This window comes from Maylandia zebra, linkage group LG20, assembly GCF_041146795.1.
Source record: "Maylandia zebra isolate NMK-2024a linkage group LG20, Mzebra_GT3a, whole genome shotgun sequence".
In the NCBI taxonomy this organism is placed as follows: domain Eukaryota; kingdom Metazoa; phylum Chordata; class Actinopteri; order Cichliformes; family Cichlidae; genus Maylandia; species Maylandia zebra.
The window spans coordinates 4722264-4742376 of record NC_135186.1 but is presented as its reverse complement, the minus strand read 5'-3'; the positions used below and the strand labels follow the sequence as shown (position 1 = coordinate 4742376).

The window sequence follows — 20113 nt, the reverse complement described above, 5'->3', positions numbered from 1 at the left end:
TCATTTGCTGTCATGGATAAAAAGTCTTTTTTTTGTTTCAAAATAGCTGATAACTATTCACTGATAGCTGCCAACATCTGCGAACAAATATAATTCTATAAAGTGGTTCTATATAGTGTGTAACTGTTCATGTAGAGCGTTATTAAATTTATTGCTAATGGAATCATATGGCACACTGACCTCTGAGGAAATTTTAAATGGCACTCGTCATCAGAAAGGTTGCCTACCCCTGGTATATACTATGTATGTATACTATGTGTAGTAGTGTGCTCTGTATTACAATTTTCTGTGAATATTGTTTAGATAGTATTTAAAATATGTATTTATAGCTTAACAAGAGAAATGATTTGTATTAGAATAAAAGTTTATCTTTTGTTAAGAAACGCTTGTGCTCTCTTCTACCAATTCAGTACTATTCAAAATAACCCAAACAACATGAAAAGACTTCTGCTGGCACCGGGAGTCAACTCAGTATAAATGCCCAGTAGTGCCCTGCTGTGGCATTGGCACGTGGAGCTGAGGTGGCAGGGCTGGAGGTCACAGTGTGAGCTGGCAGAAGCTGGCAGCCCAGGAACCCTGACGCCATGTCTCACACCACCGCTGGGAAAGTGCTGACAGACAGACAGCAGGGATGTGAAGGAGGAGGAGTAGGAGGAGGAGAAAGAGCAAGAGAGACAGAGACGGGAGAGAAAGGCAGGGTGCAACTGCTATGAAACATCTGGTACGCGCAGGTTTACTACCCTCATCTACTCAAGACAATAGCCCAAACATACAGCCTGCTCCAACCTGCGCAGGTGGCCCCATAGCAAAATTCAAATACTACCAGACAGTATGTAATATTCAACAACCAGAGAGAAGAAAGGCATGCACATGAGTATTATGATGAAAAAATTAAGGAATTAAAAAGAGTTTATAAAAACAGACTTCCTTTCAGACCCATCAAGTCTAAATCAGGATTCTTGCTGGTTTATTGTGAGCAGCAGAAGCACAATTGTCAGGCTTCCACAGTTGAATCCAAAGGTAACATGCAAGTGGGAACCCTGCAAGTGGAGGGGGTAATGAATAAATACAGAAACAGATACATGAATAAGTCAGAGTAGCCCAGCTTCATTTCTCCTGGTTGTGCGCCCGCTGTACACGCTGACATGAGGTCGATAAAGCAGCCAAGTGAGGGAAGACAATGGAAACAGGATATACAGCAAGTCTGCCATGCTACATTTCCTTGAGAAAACTGCTGGTTTTATTTACTCTTGATTTCTCATCTGTAATGCAAATCTCTCCTCACTTGGAGAGAGATTTTTGTTTTTAGTTTTAAGGAAAAATTGGACTAAATAAAATTTATATATGCAGTTTGAGTGGTAATTCTCAAGAGAGGACACTTTCATTCTGTGTTAATTTCACCTGATTGGCACTGATATAACAGCACAATCACTTTGATCTTTACACGTGGAAAAGCTGAACATATCTCAAGCCACATCTGAGCCTAACAGCTGAAACACTGCTGACCATCTTTCTGTCCATCCTGTGTTATGACAGCAAGTTAACAGTGAGAAAACACTCTTCTGTGTGGAAACAATGAATGCCTTGCTGCTAGCCAACGCCCAATCAACTACTAAATTGCTGCGACTATGTCGCCATGGCAAAGGCATGTAAACAAGACCTTTTTTTTTCCTTCCTTTTTTAAGGCGGAAAGCTCCTCTAAAAAGCTATAAAACCTCCAAGCTCATTAATTAGTGCTTTAGGGGAGAGCCATTTCCAGTAATTTCACACTGTCTCTGACCCCTTACTGGCATAAGGCAATGACACGGTTGTTCAATGAAGCCAGAGGACAAAATGTCAATTGCAACAGACATACAGTAGCTAACTCAGCATCAGTGTCTTTCTCCATTGGCCAGATTAAGTAAAGCTCTCCTGTTAACAAATGAGCCAATGATGCTTCCCAAAAAGGGGCCACAAAGTTATGTGAGAATTTTTTTAATCTTCATAAATGTAAGCACCTGCCTGCTGCTTTTTTCATACCAGCCTGTTATCACCCACAGCCTGTAACAAACAGTAAGAAAGGTACTTCAAACTCATGCCAGCTCTTCTACATTTTGACTTAAAATAAAATGTTGCCTCCATGACGAGGAGGATATTAGCATGCTCTAATATGACCAGACAGGAAAAGATGACCCTTTTATGAAGTATGTTTGCTGATTTTGTTACAAACACCTCCCTGTCATTACTTTAACGTCTCTTTTCTAGAAGGGAGAATTTGCATATACAATTAATTGCCGTGGATGACTGAGAAACTGTTAAAGCGTCTTTTGTGTTTGTTTTGGCAAAGGCTAATAATGGGTATGAAGAAGTTTGTCTTCCAGAGGTTGCAGGTTGGAAGGCAGACGTCAGCAGGTGTAACTTACAAAATCCACGGTGGCTGCCAAGTAATTATCCAGACTCTCAGTCAGCACTTTTCAATCAACCCTTGTTATCTATAGCCAAGATAAACAAATGCTAAGATAGGCTTTGTTTTGCCCTCGAGTAAGACGCTAAAAATCTTAAAATTTCCCTGCCATTAAAAAAACAGAAAAATTATGAAAAATGACTCCATAGGTTGATGGTGTAAAAAGCTTTTTTAACCGGAGCTACATTACAACACGACGGCGGCAGTAGTAATTATGACGGGAGCAGACGAGGAAGTGAGGTGGCGTAATTACAGAGCCATAAAGCCTGCATAGGTAGGATGCTGCAGAGGATGAATAGTTTGAAAAATCACTGAGCTGACCTCCATTTGCACTCCTTTTACCAACCAAAAAGTCAATCTTTTCCCCCCCAAGATGAAATTCATCAATCAGTGTGTAAATAATCCTAACAATCTGTAGCGCAGACACCACAATAAGAGCTTTGGCTACATTCTGATATCCAGGAAACGTCCATATGCGTTCTATTGCGATAACGATTATTGGGTTAGTTCTGTGGTTTGGCTGCACTTCAGTCTGTAGTTGGTCTATGCTTATTCAGCAGGACGAATGCAGATCTATAGAGTGCCAAGAAAAACAATTGTCTGTTAAGACAGAGACTGCTACCATTAATCAGATTAAGGTGGAGTGTCTGATAATGAATTCTGGAAATGAGAAGGTCAGAAACTTTCTGACATTGGTATGCAAAATCATTTTAGTGAAAAATGTGACACTTTATACAAGTTCCATGCAACTCTGCAGTGAAAAACTTGAACTGAGTCAAAAAAAAAAAAAAAGGGGAGAATCTCCCAACGTAATCCTTCTGGAAGTTAATTTCTGGATGAAGCATTATGCAAGGATCAAACGGTTAAATACCACATGGCACATCTGATGTGCTCTTTTAGATTAAAGTACAGTTACAGTAGGCAAGTTGCTGCAACCGAGTGGGTGTGACGGTGCTGCCGCCAGCTCTGATGATGTGAGGATGAGACAGCACAGATACACTCACATGTATACAGAGGCCCTGTATTTTTCACATCCATCGGACAAATCCAATTTGTTAAGACCCTTCTACGACTCACTTACGAAGCTGCGGTCAATGGAAATCACATTTCCATGATTGGACATCCCATTATCCTGTTCGTCCAGACCCACATTGGGGGATAAAGCAAGGCTGAGACGGATACCCACGACAGACCGGAGCTGCGGCTCCAGCGAGTCCGTCGCCTTTCAAAGGGTAAAAGCCTGACATATTAGTCATAAGTGTTCTTTAAATTCATTATCATCTTAACACGCCAGCGGCACAAGTGTCAGGGGGAGGGGAAGCCCTCTTAAATGAGGTTAGTGGATCCATTTAAAGCTTCACAGTTGCTGCGCTGTCCGCCGTGTCACGCGTAAATCTCACGACATGAAAAACATCCCTTTCTTTAATGAGGTTGCACAAGCTCCTTTAATGCAGCTGGGGACTTTCTGGGTTTAATCAATGAACAGGCTCTGCCTTAAATCAATAATCTGTCTGATTTCTAAATATCACAATCAGTTTACGTACATACTGAGCAATCACAAAATTCCACGGTGGCAATTAAAACAAAAAACAAACACACACACGAGAAAAATTATAATTCCATCTCAGTTTAGTTTTTGTTCCTAACCCCATCGACTATACGCCACCAGTGGCGGTGTATGACATCATTGTAGCCTTGCACGTCTTTGTTTGCATGTATGAAAATGGAGACGTGATTATTCACTTGTATCCAGAGCAGTTCGCACTTTATGACAAACCAAAAATCCTGCACAGAAATCATCTTCATTTTGAAAATAACTCTTTAATATTTTTGTTTATTTAACACATAAACTTGCTCAATGTAAAGAATAAACACCCCCAATCATTATGAAAGCATTTGAGATGTATGCCTAAAACATACTCCAGGGGGATTATTATTATGATGTGATACCAGCTACTTCTTAAAAATAAAAATGGCACAACTCAAAAAACTCCTGCTTTCCTTCCAGATCTGACAAAAATAAAATACTAGTCATGTGAATGATGAGGACCCAGGGAGGCTTTATAGAAGCACTGCACTGCATGTTTTTACCACTGCCAAAGTGTCTTTGAGGCAACATATGCTACTTCTTTCTTTAATCTAACTCGAGTTGTTCATAAACACTTCATAAGCGTTTTGAAACAATCTTTAGATCAGCTGAACACCATAAAGACGGCAAATTTATCTTTTCTATTATGAGCGAGCTGCTACAGTATAGGATGAAACAGGCAGCAGTGACTCAGGTGATTCAGTCATTCGATATCAACTCAAGACAGACACACCGAGACTTGGCAGCAGCAGGATAACGCAAACTAACAAACCAATTAACGCCGTGAAAGCTCAACAGCTTCCATTAGACATCCCAAAGCAAAAACCATGCATATATATTTTTGAAATGCGGCTCTTTGTTTGTCTAAAAGTGAGCCTTTAACAGCAAAATTATCCTGAAGCCACTTCTGATAAAAATACTAAACACGCCTGAGGTGCTATTAGTTTATTAAAGCTACATCCATCTGCCATTAAACACAATCTGAGAGGCAAAAACAAAAACAAGAAAACAAAGACTAGTTTAATGTTTTTCTTCATGAGGTGACTAAAGTACTTTTTTTTGAAGACATAATAAAAGCCTGAGTAAAAATATATGACTTACAACAATAAAAAAAAAAAATTCTGGGTAATTACCTGTTAATTTTGTAAAAGAGCATAACAACCGACCGCATGCAAGTCATAGCTACAAGTCAGAGGTGACTGACCTTTTTCTCATGATATTGTAATGGAGCTCATCCTCCTGTTTGATGTGAGCATGATCCCCACTGGCCCGGTCACTGCCTTCACTGTCGTCACTGCTGAAAATGGAGGCCAGCTCCTTCTTGGGCACCCGGTTAGGTGGCAGGGGGATGGTGCGCTTCTCTGCCAAGCGCCCGCGGTTCTGCAAAACACAGAAAAGGCGAGACTTTAAAAACAGGATTCAGTAATTCCAGACAGACAAAGTACTAAAATGTGAGTTATTTAAAGTTGCCACTCTTTGAGATGAAAACACAAGTAGATACTCAAAGTAGAAAATCAAAGTCAAAAAATAAATAAATAAAAAAACCAGACCTGAACACCAGATTTCTTTCAGTTTGCGATCCATGGGTTTCTATCTGCAAGTCTGGCTGTATATAAAAAAAAGAATTGGCAGAAATTTTGGAAAGTCTGATTGTCAGACTGCACAGGAAATGATAGACTAAAGATCAGCCGAAACTGAGTTACTGCAGTAATCAGAACGCACAGAATGAGCTAGTGCCGCTAATCAGAGCCTTTCTGGCTGTTGCCCTAAAATCACCGCAGAGAGTGTGCGATTAGCACACAGAGGTAAAGGCTTCCCACTTGGAATAGGCGTTATCAATGAAAATCCAACTCTCTGTTATATCTCAGATACTGCAAAGGACATTACATAACGTTAGCCTCTGTGGGCAACGTGCAAGAAAAACCCCTTCCCTGCTCTTTGGCACAAATCTGCAAGATTAGGCTTTGAAAAAACGACATGAAAAGAAACCCAATAAAAGCTGGGAACACCTGCTTTGGTCAGATGAGACCAAGATAAATGCGTTCGGCTCAGACGGGGTTCAGCCTGCGAGGAGTGCCACAGTAAAGCACGGAGGTGGGAGCGTGATGATACGGGGTTGTGTGAGTGAAAAGCATGTTGGGGAGATGACATTTACAGATATCAGTGAGCCAGATGTAACGTGCGCGCGCGCCTATCCCAGCTGTCATATGTTGAAAGGGGGGGTATATAATATAATAAAAGATAAAGGTTACATGTTGCCTATTACATGAGTTTTTATTTCAAAAGCAAATCTATGGGAAGAAAATAACTCTGTCGGTGAACCGTGTATTTATTTTGTTCCAAAACTTCCTGGAGTTAGCAGAGCAAAGTAGGGATTAAGACAAGAGTATGGCCGTAGGGATATCGGGAAGTGAAGCTGGGCGACCTTTAATGTGACCTGAAGAGGTCACTGCAGATTAACACGACCCTATCACAGAGCAATGGGAGAAGGGTGAGAAAGAGGAGGGGAGGAATAACCTAGATAGGAGGATTGAGAGATGCATAGAGTAAAAGAGACTGAGTCAGGGAAGAAAATTGGAGAACGAGCAAGGGAACGATAGGGCAGAGAAGAAAAGTTAACAAGGAAGAGAGGAAGAGCAGATGTGGGTTTTGCACAGGAGAGAAAAAGGTGAGAGAAAACACAGAAATAAAAGAGAATGTGGTGAGTCAAAACATGAAAGGGAGAAAGCTCCACAGAGGGAAGGTCTGTCCAGTGTGGGAGAATGGACTTGGATGTGAAACTATATTCCCCTCTCTCTCTCTTACTCTCTGTGTGTGCCTACATCTCTGCTCTTACTCCTTCAAGCCCTCCAGCTATCCCTTCCACGGCATGCAACCCCACACTCCACCACTCCTCCCTATATTTCCCTTCTTCCCTCACTCCATCCATCCCAGGAGGTGCTGTAGCATGAGTGGCAGGCGGGGGCAGAAGGAGGGATTTGGGGGCTCCTAGCCAAAAGGCAAACAGGTGCAGCCCCTCTGGAGTCTCTCAAATGGCACACATTAAAAAGAGTTGGGAGGGGACAGAGAAAGATGAAAACATCCCCCAGGATGAGCAGGCCACAGATTTCTGAAAATTTCTCGCCTTTCTGCTTTTCTGTGTCTTGCTTTAAAAAAAAAAAAAAAAAAAAAAGATTTTTCATCTGTTTCCTGTCCTGTCAGACCTTTCTACAAGTTGTGCACCATTATTTCAGGACAGTTGATCACTTTCTGGTACTTCTGCTTCTTCTAGTCCAGAATGCTGGAGCTCTAATATATAATCAAGAGGAGTGGAGGGGCCAAGAGTGAACCCCTCCCCCAAAAAGGAATAAAAATAAATAAATCACTCCTTTATGGATCCAACCACATCCATCTGTCTCTCTTACACACAAACATCTGGCAAATACAAATTCTCCACCTCCAGGTCTATTTATTGCTGTCTTCACATTGTCAGGGAAAACACATGTGCACTACACCCGCGCCGTGACACACATAAACGCATGCATGCTCTCACAGTCAGGCACACCTGTTAATATTCCTTAGAATTCCCCTCCAAAGTGGGGGATTTTACTCGGAGCAAGCCAGCAATAGAGTGTACACAAGAATAGTTTGTCTAAGAGCAGTCGTGACTGTGACTGTGTGTGTGTGCGTGTGTGCGTGACAACCACCCACATGGCCGTGACATACCCAGCCTGACAGCCCCCCTCCCTTCCTCCCTCTTCTCTCCTCCCGGAAAGCCCCAATCCTTTCTTTAGTGGCACTGACGCAGAACTGGGGGTGAGCTCCCACTGCTTCCGGCAACACTTCCGCAGGACGGGGGAGGGCTCTCTGAAACAAAACATGAAGCCAAACACACCCCTGGCAGCCCACGTAGGAGCGCTCAAAGGAAGGGCGCCTGAGCGCTCATGCTCGTACATGCACGCACAAACATGCGTGTGTGCAGAGCTGAGGCAACCTTACTGTGTGTGGTCAACCTCCTTTCAGCCATGGAAAAAAGTCTCTCATAAAAGTCCCACTAAAAGCACCTCTATGAATATCACCTCCCACGCTTTCTGTCTAACAGTCAGCCAGCCAAGAAATATATCTGGGCTTCACATTTACACACACACACACACACACACACACACACACACACACGCGCGCGCGCATATAAGGACATAACGATGAACTAATTGCACAATATAGACAATTACAATTATAATGACTACAAACATCCAGAAACACGCAGACACTCTGCCAATCACTCACAATATGCAGTGAAGCCGACACTAACTGAACCTGAACTGAAATTTCTCAGTGATTCAGACAGATCGCTGCATGTTTGATACTTTGGGGGCAAACAGCAGTGCAGGTGTTCATTATGCTATTACAGGTCAGAGATAATAAGAGATGAAGTTTGATGCAAGAGCATCCTTCAGAATCTACTATATATGGCATTCACTTATTGAAGCCTACATAACACAAAAGCACTCACTTCCATTCATTGAAGGAATTATAAATATTTGGCATTAATCAATATCTTCTGGTTTAACTTAATGTACACAAATCATTTCATAGTTAAAATATAAAGTTTTTATTCTCAGAGATTTTTCAAAATAGAAAACACGAGTTTTTCTAGCCCTTCATACATGTTAAATTAAGTTAGCGCTGTCTATTAAACTAAGGATTAAATCAAGCTTTTGTGATTGTAACACATTTTTAAATGCAGTAACTAGTTAGCTTCTTTCAAACTAAGCAAATTATATGAGAAGCGGATCTAAGACTAATAGTTTACATTTATTGAATATCTTCGGTTAACCCTGCTAGGATTACATCATAAAAGCTGTAAGATGACTGGGGGAGTCCCGCATATTTAAGGCATTGGGGTAACTTAAATATCTAGGTTAAGTACGATTACAATCATTTACAGTCCATTTTTTTTCAATGAATGATATATATATATATATATATATATATATAAAAAATAATTTATTATTCCATTACATATTAATTTAAAGGTGGCCACAACTGCTTTAGCCAGTGAAACAACATGTTACCTTTGTATTACGTATTGTAATAATGATGTATGAGCTTTAAAAACAAATTTTTGAGAGACGTTAAAAGTTTTAGTGTCTTTAGGTTTTATTTTTAACTATTTCGGTCTTCTTTGTTCACTCGGTTTGTGACGTCATCCAATGGTTTCTGAAGTCCCATTTTAAAGCCTAAAATGTAGCATTACCGTCATCGAGATATTAGTGTTTTGAAACCGGATGAGACCGCAGGTGATGGTTCTGTCTGTGAAACTGCACACTGATGCAGTATCAACTAGCCAATGACCATATCCTGGATAATTCCTCTTTTTGACCCCTAGAATGACCAAAATGCTTTTTTTTTTTTGTTTTGTTTGTTTGTTTTAATTGAGTGCAACCCGAAATGAGTGACTGAGGTCATACACTCAGCAGGAAAGTATTTACTGGCGTGGCGTAGACTTCTATGCGTGGAAGTTTTGCAACCACAGCTTCGCCCCCCTAGTGGTGTTTACTAAGAATGCAGGTTCAAGGCATTTCTGCATTATCTTTACTTTTCACACCAACACGCCCATCTGTAACACTCTCAACGGATTCATTGTAAGTGATTATCTTAATTCTATGAATGCTAACGCAATTTCCATGGCAAAATTTGAAAGACATGAATAGCACCAACTGCCACTTAAGCCCACTTGCAATCCTTTCGGCCAATACTGTGTAGGCTTCAAGTTTGGATCCACAGCCTGAATGCTTTTCTGCAAACACTGGGACTACAATTTTACTACCTGGCAACATTTACATATGGCTTGCAACATGGAACAAGTCTGAACTGCATGCATTATGTAGTTTCGCTGATGGGTAGGCACACGCACAAAGCCACCGATACAACAACTAGAGACAAAAGTCTAGAAGACCCGCACTGTTTAGTTTCTTTTTTCCTTTACTACATATAGAGATTTTAATGAAAGAGGCTTTCCACATTCAGGACCAAAAGGAATATAAGGACAGGGTTCACAGAGAGACAAATATGAGAGGAATGGGCAATGTGAATTGCACTGGAGAAGAAGAAGATGGGCACTCTCAGAAAAACTTCTGATCCTCCTCAAAATATGCCAAAATATAGAGCACATAGTTTCTCTGTTACTGTTGGGGGCTTGTCCGAAGTCGTGAGGAGCATTAACCTAAGAGTGACCTACGTCTAATGACATAACGCCGTCACTTTAAAAGACTGATGAAGCCAGCACTGACTTCCTGTGTCTCATATGGTCTTTAGTGTGGTGGGAAGACATTTACTGAAGTACTGAAATATATGCTACTGGGCTCACTAAAATGATTTAAAATTTAATGAAGAGGCAGGAAATCAACTCATATTTTAACATATAGGAATAATACATTTTTAATATTTCAGTGAGTAATGCTGTTGCATTTGCAGCCATAAACGCTCATAAATTCATGGCCAGTGCATGGCTTAAAAGCAACAAAAAGCCGTCTTGGTGAAAAACAACGCAGACTAACATCCACAGCTAAAGCACAGCTTGGACAGCAAAAGCATTCAAATTAAAGCAGAAATTATAAGGCAATCTAATGTTTTCTCTCTAAATTCATTTTAGACTTTTAAATAAGCACTTGGTGGAAAAAGAGGACTAATAAGTATGTTTTTTTCCCCCTTTTTTCCTCCCCTTTCTCCTTGCGTTATTTCCTGAAAGGTGCAGTGCCCCGCCGCTGGCTCCAACCAGCATTAGCAAGCACACACACACACACACACACACACACACACACACACACACAGAGCAGAAGCCGCCCGTGACATTCCTGCAGCTGCGGCGCTCTCTCTCCCTCGCACGCGCCCCCCCAGCGATCTCCCTGGGGGACGAATGCCTAATGAGTCACGCGCCTGTCTGCCGTTACCTCGCAGCGTGTGTGTGTGTGTGTGTGTGTGTGTGTGTGTGTGTGTGTGGAGGCGGGATGGCGGGCCGACTTGGCGCGAGCACTAGGGGAAAGGGGGAGGGGGGAATGAGGAGACGACAGCGAGGGGAGTGGGCGGGGATGAGCATGAGGATGGTGGGTTTGGCGGGGGGGGGGCGCGAAGCGGTCATTACCGCGCTAGCATAAGAGCTCTGAAACAAGGCCAAAACAAACAATTTGTCTGTTGTGTGTTTACGCGAGACTGAAAAACAATTCGTCACAAAATGCAAAATCTACTTTGTTTAGTCTCATCTCCTCGCCTCCGATTCCAGTGGACGGTACGGCCGTTATGACATTTTCACAGGTGCACCTTCGAAAAAGGTGATTAACTACAAATCTGTCAGCTTTGGTCAACCTGAGGTCGCTCAGTGTGCAAACACGACCAGCATAACCTAACTACTGTGAATAATCAGATTAAGGTAATGGTTTGATTAAAGTGTTTACATGGTTCACAGTTAATCTGATTTCCCCCACTAACCTAATAATAAAGTTTATGTGATTTCTTTGCTAGTCAGGATAAAGTCTGTAAGAATTTCTACTGATCTGTAAAATCTCTTAATGGAGTCACAAGTCATCAAAAAACGGAGTTGGTGGAGTTGCTTTTGCTTTGGTGAATTCACGGAAAACATTCATTGCCAGGCTCTGTTACTTTTCGTTACGTTCGTTCCATGAAAGATATTTATTTCGGTGTTTTTTCGTTCTTCGACACACCCCATACGTTTGTAGAAGAAAAAAACATTTCGTACTTCGTGACCTTTCAGCAAGTTTAGAAACAAAACTGAAAGAAATCAGACAAAGGCACAGTATACTGTGCAGGGACAATGACAAAATCTCTATTTGCCTCGTGGGGTTATAATTGTATGACTAGTGTGAGCTTCACATTAAGAAACTTAACAGACAATTTTTTTTTTAAATGACAGCTGAAACTCACAGCTTTACACAAGTGGAGTAAAACATAGTTATGCTTCAACACAAGTGCACAAAAGCAACACAGTTTCATCACTTTTATTTTATATACATATATTTTACTAGTAACAGTTACAGTAACTTGTTACTGCTCTTCTGTTAAAAGATAAGACTTAGCTACATGTTCCTGAGAACTATACTAACATTTAGCATGTTTGTCGGCCTAACCATTACCCTATTCTTTAAAGCAAATCCTATCAATACTTCAAAATTTTATTTGTAGATGAAGCTCCTATCCAGTCTGTTCAGGTTAGAGTCTAAAGTGCTCGTTTTATTTTTTCCGTCCATACACGGCTACAATTGTGGATGCTAACAAAGTTTCAAATAATGATGTCAGTATACGCATCAGTGATCACTGGTAGCAACAAGCTCTGTTTCAGATATTTTTTTTCCCCCTTTCTAATTTTGTCTCTGTATGATGTCAGAGAGTGGGGACATTAACGATGCGTTTCACCTCGTGCGCACAGCTTTTTGTCGTGAGTAGTGAAGACCTACGCGGCTCCTGTTCAGACGTTTACGAAGAGTAGCCAACCAAAAGAAGGCTAGCTTCAAGGGAAGGCGCAAGGAAGCTAAAGCTGTTTGGTTTCAGAGCGCGGATTAACTGAGGCACAGAATCAAGGAAAAGTTGCAACTGATGCAAATGAGTATCACAGGTTCCATTTGAAATTTGTAGATGGTTTTAGACCCGATTTCCATCGCACCAAAATAACATCAAATAATACCAAATAACAAACATACTTATATACATAACACAGCAGCATCGGGCTTGCAGACAGAACAAGAGCAATGATCTAAAAGCAAGTATGGAGAGCACGAGTAAATATGGGATTTGAATTTTCCAACATATTCTGGTATAGTGTTAGAGATGGTTCACTAAAGATTTTGTTGTTACATCATCTTCCAAGCTTTTGGAATAATTTTGGTAAGAACATGCTTGTGCTGACAGAGGTATTAGCATGGGGTTTCTTTAAAGGTCAATATTTTGGTTAATAATAAATAAATAAATATTGTTTGAGTGGCTCCTCGTAGTGTTCACTCCTTCACACATATCGTACTGAAAACGTGTGATAATAGCAAAAAGAACTACCAATCTCCAATGAGATCATGCACAAAAGCACCAACTCCTTATGAGTTCAAATGCACTTTGAAAAATAGATCTGATTGTGGATGGCAGTGTGTGCGAGTGTGCGTCTGTGGTTTATGTGCAGTCTTTAGGCAACACTTGGTTGTTCAAGGCCATGTGAGAGAAAGAGGAAAAAAAAAAAAAGTGAGAAAGCACTGTAGGACAGACCGGCATGCGACCAAGACCCACGCCTTCCCGACACACACACACAGAGATATATTTACACACATGCACACATGCTCTCCTGCACACTCGGCCCCCACGCGCTGAGCCAAGCGGGCAGTTGCAGCCCAGTGGAGCGGCACAAGGCAAAAGGGGAGGGGGTGGATGGGTTGGGGGAATAGTGGAGGAGGGGCTGAGGTGCACAGAGGGCGAGAGGCGGCGAGGTGGAGGGGAGGCTGCAGGCTCGGCGCTGGGAGGTCAGTGCCGGTGCAGCCAGGCGTGCAAGCGTGCCTCTCACGCCCCCCCACCCGCCTTTCTTTCCTCCTTCCTCACTTATTCTCTCTCTCTGCCTTTCCATCGCCCTCTCTCTCTCCAACTCTTTCTATGTGTTTGTACGCCGACTGAGGTCGCCACAGGGGAGCTTTACAGACAGGTAACGACCGTGGCTTTCCTTCCCCCGACAAATATGGGGGGGAAGAAGAGGGGAAAATATAAATAAAATTGAATTGAATTGTTACATCTGTAACATTAAAAAATACATACACATTCTATGCGTTTACATTAAGTATACAGCTAACAACCAAATTCATTATTAAAGTGAATATTAATAACCAGAAACTCATTAGACCATCACAAACTGGTGAATGTTCTTTCTTTGGTTGAATACAGGTATGAGTTCTTTTCAGTGTACTGAAAGACGTATGATAGCAACACAATAGTGTCTACAAAGGTCTGCTGTGGCAGATCAGGCCTACAATTATCAGAGGAAATCGCACGTCAGAACGCAAGCACAAACACTTTACTCCACACACACACAGATATCGAGGAGGAGGGTTTTTCAAGAAATATCACCATTGTCTTCACTGTCACAAACCACATTTGGTTGACAGACAGCTGTTCCAACTTATTTTAGGGGCATCTTAACAGTGTCCGCACCCACCACAGAGCAGCACAGAGCTCGTTCACACAAACTGCCAGACACATTCAGCTCTCAGTCTTTGGCATCTCTGCTGAACAGGACACTAACGGAAGCTAATGGGTAATTTGCTAAATTAAACAGTTTATTTTAACTGAATTATTCATAGATGGAAAGACAACAAGAGCCACAAAAATGGTTTTAAGTGTGTGTGTATATGACTAGGATTGCATTTCTGTATGTCATACCCACATTACGGTTTTAATGTCTCTATCAGTAAGACTGATGCACATATTGGAGGCTCCATATCTAATTGGTCGCAGAGACACAGAGAGAGACGCGCACCAAAGTTATGCACTTGGCACAACTGCAGTTTCTGCACACTTCTGAGCTGATGACCTATTCCATTGTTACCATAGCAACGTAGCATCAGCAACATGCGTGCGTGCGTGTGCACAAACACAGAACACGTCACGCAGTGGATACGGTCTAGCCATCACACAAACACATCGTCCTCCTATATTTCACTCAACATGGAGCACTTTATTTAATTATCTTCTCCATTCTTACCCAACTGAAAATGGGTGTTATGAACATAATGAGAAAGAAGTTATACGGAAAAAAGTGTGTGTGTACGTGCTTGTACAGATATGCGTGGCTGCGTGTTTAATTCCACTTTGCAAAAGAAGCCCTTGATTGGAGGAGGTCTTTACGAGCCGGAGGAGGGGAGTGTAATTTCCTCCCGGCCTCCGCCAGTTCCGCTGAAATAACAGAGCAGAGGAAGCCCAGCTCTCCCGGGAAGAGACACACACACACACGAACCCAAACACACTCGTACGTGCACACACAGCAAGCTGACAAGTCAGCCGGTATCAGGCAAAGAGAAACACAAATACAAATCAACACAAACATACGCAAAGACAAAAAGACAAATACACAGAGCTAAGATAAAGTATTATATAGACACTCAATAAGCAGCATCTGAAAACCTCAATGAATAACCGTAACAAAAGCAAACGCTAATAAAGAGGAATCCTTTAAGCAACTTGCCGTTATTACATAATGGAAAAGTAAGACACCTCGACAGCGAGTCGTAAAGGAATTAATTTCATACACCAACATTAAGAACATATTTAATCCATAAACTTTCCAGTGTAGCGGACCAATTTGTGTCGTGGTGTTATTAAAACAGCTCGTGCCCAGGCAGACGCAGCAAATTACCTTCCCTGATTTCTGTGCAGGCAGGTGAGACGTCTTCCCACCAGCTGCTGCACTTTTTTATGATGGCTTGCCTCATGCCTATAGCGAAACAAGATCACTCAAAGTTCAGCCGTCAAACTTTCAAAACAAATGTCGGCATGAGGTAATTTGTGTCAGTAGGCAGGCATATAGTGCGCGCGCGCGTGTGTGTGTGTGTGTGTGTGTGTAAAAGTGCGAGAGAGCGAGAGCTCATCAGTGAGGGAGTGCTGGCTGCCATGCCCTGAGGGGAGTCAGTGGGGAGAAAGGGAGACGCCAGTACAGGCCATACAAGTCCCGCTGCCTTCCCTCCTCCGCCTAACCCTCACTGCTCCACATAGAACTGCCAACATACTCAGCCTGTGTGTCTATGTGTGTGTGTGTGTGTCTGTGCGTGTGTCATAGAGGTATTCACTTGGTGGGTTTGACTTTAGGCTTCACCACCAACCCAAGGAAAGGGGAAAGAGGCAGAAAAGGCTACAACAACAACCTTAAGGCTCTCATATCTCTGCTTACGTCAATAACAAAGTTTTCTCCGTCACAGCTGTAATTGAAGTGGAACTGTACAAGCCATAGCAAGCCAAGAGCCAATGATATCAGTAATGAGCCTCAGCGCAAGCAAACGCTCACATTTTCAAATCCTTCGTTAAAAAATAAGACGTGTATTTTTCCTGCCCCCAACCTCCCTCAGGTAATTTGTTTTGGCTGAACTCAATGTGTCAGGGTGCAGGTCTTCATTCTTGGCTGTAAAAAATGTCACCAGTTTACCTGTATCACTCAAACACCTCCGGCTTATCAAACCCGCCTTTGCCTTGCGTGCCTCACACACAATAATCAGCAGTAGCCACGCTCAGTAGCTCGCTAAGCCTCTTACACCCTTCCCTCAAGATTAGAGCTTGGGAGCGACAACAGATGCGCTCCGCGGTGATAAAAAAAAAAAAAAAAAAAAAAAGAAAGAAAGAAAACACAGACACACACGCAAAGACACACACTCACGCTCAAAACCCTCTGCACCTGTGTGAACAGATTTGGCGGCAGCGAGCCCGCAGTGTGCTTGCTCAAAGCTGACACACACACACACACACACACACACAGAGCGGTGATGCTATAATCGTGACACACCTGCAAGGCCTCAAGGTTTGGCACCGTGCCCTTGGCCGAGCCCTGAGGGAGGCACTAGGCAAACAAAAGTTCAACAGCCAGGTGAGGAAACTGACTCGGCGAGACAGAAGAACCTGACCACTGATACCCAACGTCAGGCATTAGACCTGGACAGCTCAATGCCTCCGAATAAAAGGCTGTTTGATACGCCACATCTGTGAAAGGCTGAAAGTGGATTTGATATTCATGCTGAGGAAAATTACCATCAAAGCTGACATGTGTGCCTGTAGGGTCTCTTCCATCAAGGTTACAAAGACTGCTTCACAATATACTCTTACAGACTACCCCCACTGGTAGAATAAAAGCTGACAACAAAAATACCAATAAATGCTGGTATGTCTTTTCCAGCTCTGACCCACGCCAAACTCAACTATAGGCTAAGAGGAAAAAATATATAATAAACAAAAAGGAGTACAGACTCCAAAGCCCTTAAATAAGATTTTGCGATTTAAGAAATACAGAAATAAACTGATGTGCCAGCCGAGAAAGAGCAAACTGTCCTCTTTGATTTAACTGAGCAGAAAAACAAACGATTATATTGCCTATCTGCAAAAGAAAATGACAAAACCTTTGACACAAATGTTTTTTATACCACGACTGTGCTCTTTGACCAGTTATAACCTTCACCACCAATGAGATAATTCTTCACCACTACAGTAACCCTACACACTAAAAAAAAGAAGTTACCTTTAAGACAAATAAGCTATACCTCAGCAAGTAGTGTTCCCATACCCAACATAAAACATACAGAAAGCCACAGCAGCCACCAGTATACATATATATACATATATATATATATATAAAAAAGAAATATTCTTACCACTGGGGATGAAATTCGACAACCAGGGCAATCGCAGATGGGTGGATGCACCTGTAAGATTCCTTTGGACATAAGAGTCTTGAGACTTTTTCCTGGAAACAAACAAGAGAGACACTTTCAGAGAACACCTATCATATCCTCCATCAACTAAACTCATCTCCTGTAGCATGGGAGAAGCTCCCCACTAACATGGCATCTGTCTTCAGCTCTTCACCTCAGAATTTTAAAAACAAATAATGTTAAATAACAAAAATAAATAATAATAACCAGATAATTAACACAACACAGACCTGAAAGAGTCGGTACCTGTAAAGATTTGCCTATTCTCTGTTTAATTTTATCACTGTGTCCAGCTGTAGCCACTGTTCAGGGCTGCGAGCCAGCCAGGAGCTTACTGACATCTGTCTATAGGAATCGCTATATTAAACTATAAGACTATCAGTTTTGACCTGTGGGCGACCCCCCCCCCCCCCCCCACACACACACACACACCCCCACCCACACACTTCTTAATGCGTGTCAGTTTTGCCTGAGTAGCCCTGCATGCGCATGAGTGTGAGGCGAAAGGGCGCGCACCAAGCGTAGTTACTGCATAAGAATACTTTGCTGTAAATGCCAAGCTAAAAAAAATCACTGGCAACGGTTTCTTGCTTTTTTTTTTGTTTTGTTGCTATTTTGTTCTTCTTGGGTTTTTTTAATGAAAACAAAAACATTCAAAATGAGTCAACAGCTTTAATGAGAAACACTGGATACAAATAAGTCGCATTAAACGAACTGTGATGCTAAATTGACGCAAAATATCGGCTCATAAAGTCTCCTCAAATCTAACATGCAATGCGTAAACGTGAACACCCATGCACAAGTGCAGCTGCACCTAGCGGAATGATTTATCTCATAATGTGGAAGAAAACAATATATCTGAACTGTCACGTATTTCAGTAAACTACGTCTAACTTTTCACCTCGGTCCAGTGCAGCCAACTCCTAGTGCAGCCCCGGCTCGGTGTGTGTGAGAGCAGCCCAAACTCTGTGTCAAAGGCTCGGAGGGTATGTGGAGGATATGCGCCCTTTCTCATCTGTCTCCTTACGCACCGACTGCTGTAACCCTTTCACTCCAAAACTCAGTACCGAACCACAGGATTCAAGTTAGTAGCCACACTATGCGGCGTCTATAAAGCTCCTAATTCACAGTGTCGTGTCCTCCTTTGCCCGTGAACCTTCAGAAAAGTGAAGATACAGCTCTTACCTTTGTGTCTGATACTCCGTTTCCAATCTTTGGCAGTCTCACGTCCACTGACAAACTGGAACTCGTTGGGGGTGAGCCACTCGCCCCTGTATTTAATTGAGGGTCCCTTACTGCCTTGACACAGTTTATTGATATAAAGCAAAGCCTTGTTTTCCCCGCACTCCACCTCAATGCAAGGCTCCCCGTTGTCGAAGAAGGGCTGAAAGTCGGGGATGGAGGAGAACCTCTCTACCATTAAGTCGTCCGTGTGATGGTGGAGGTGCTGGTGATGCAGCGCCGAGTCGTGGAGCCCCAAGTACGCGCGATGATGGGCGAAAATGTGGTCGTAGGGCGGCGGATGCGGGGTCACCACGGGGATAGCGGTGGCATTTAAAGGGGCCAAGTATTCAGAGGGGTTGAACGCAGTCAATGCCATGTCGTCTCCATCCAGCCTCTCCTTCTTGATGGCAGGCATGTTAGTGGGAGCCGAGCGCCGGTAACAAGTGAAAAGCTGCTGCTCGCCCGATCCAACTTGAGCGTCCTCTTCGTCTGCGAGTTGGGCTGACCCAGACTTGGAGACGCGCCGCTTGGTTTTACGCAGTCCCGTGTCGCCGAGAGACAGCGGTCTGATGAAGTTGCCGGATAGATTCCCATTCAGTAGTTTCCAGCTCGCAGCGGCAGCAGCGCTCTCCGCCAGCCTCACAGCTCCTACCTCCCACATTTAATCACACTCGCTCTGTTAATACCTGACATGCTGGGCAGCCCTGAGCCCCTCACACTCTCCTACCTGCTCTAATCAGTAGCGGCCACGTTTTACCTCGCACTTCTTAGCGTTTGAGAATTTTAAAAGTGGGAGTTTTCTTTTCTTTTTTAATATCCACCGAGTAGAGGTAAACCAATCGCCAGTGCAATCTTAAAAAAAAAAAAAAAAAAGCGATTCTGTTGTGGAAACTTGGGGGAGATGTAACGAGCCCAAATGTTACAGCCAATAATAAGAAGCCGATAAGAGTGCGTGTTTTATTTCAATTAAACCACAGTTATATATGCCACTGATCAGAAACGCGCCCCAATATTATTATTAGTAATAATAATAAAATATGAGACTTAATAATCCTTAGTGTCTGCGCAAACGTTGGTGCGGTTTAAAGTTTGGTAAGAGTTGTTAGTTTTTAACCCCTGTGTATGTCGCTGAAGTCACGCTGAAGTTCACAGACCCAGACCAAACAAGATTTGCACTCTCCGCCGCTTCTCAACTTGGCCCATTTAAACAGCGGAGGCTAGGCGAGACCCACACAGAGGGAGGGGGGTACCGCGAGGGACGGCACTTCAGTGCGTAAAATGGAGGAACCACCACGAGGAAGTAAACTGTCTCCACCTATTTAATTAACTCTTAAACTTCTTTCAGCTCTTTCCTTCTGTTTACCCAAAAGCTCACAATCATATAATTATTAAGTGGAACACTGACACAAAATCGCACTCATACAA

At 42.6% G+C, this 20113-nt stretch overlaps 1 protein-coding gene across 5 annotated transcripts in view; it reads right to left on the bottom strand.

The window, feature by feature from the left end:
- samd11 (sterile alpha motif domain containing 11) overlaps positions 1–19863 on the bottom strand; it is a 50245-nt gene extending 30382 nt beyond the window's left edge. For 2 of the 5 annotated variants that reach the window (XM_076878022.1, XM_076878023.1), the window contains exons 1-3: positions 18650–19861; positions 17405–17496; positions 5236–5411 (exon numbers count right to left, since the gene is read on the bottom strand). In XM_076878022.1, the coding sequence (XP_076734137.1) occupies positions 5236–5411; positions 17405–17496; positions 18650–19349 (968 nt within the window). In that variant the 5' untranslated portion in view covers positions 19350–19861. Of the gene's footprint in view, positions 1–5235; positions 5412–17404; positions 17497–18365; positions 18563–18649 lie in introns of those variants that run through there. The other 3 variants (XM_076878024.1, XM_004554210.5, XM_076878025.1) reach the window with 3 other exon arrangements.
- Positions 19864–20113: the final 250 nt, after the last annotated feature.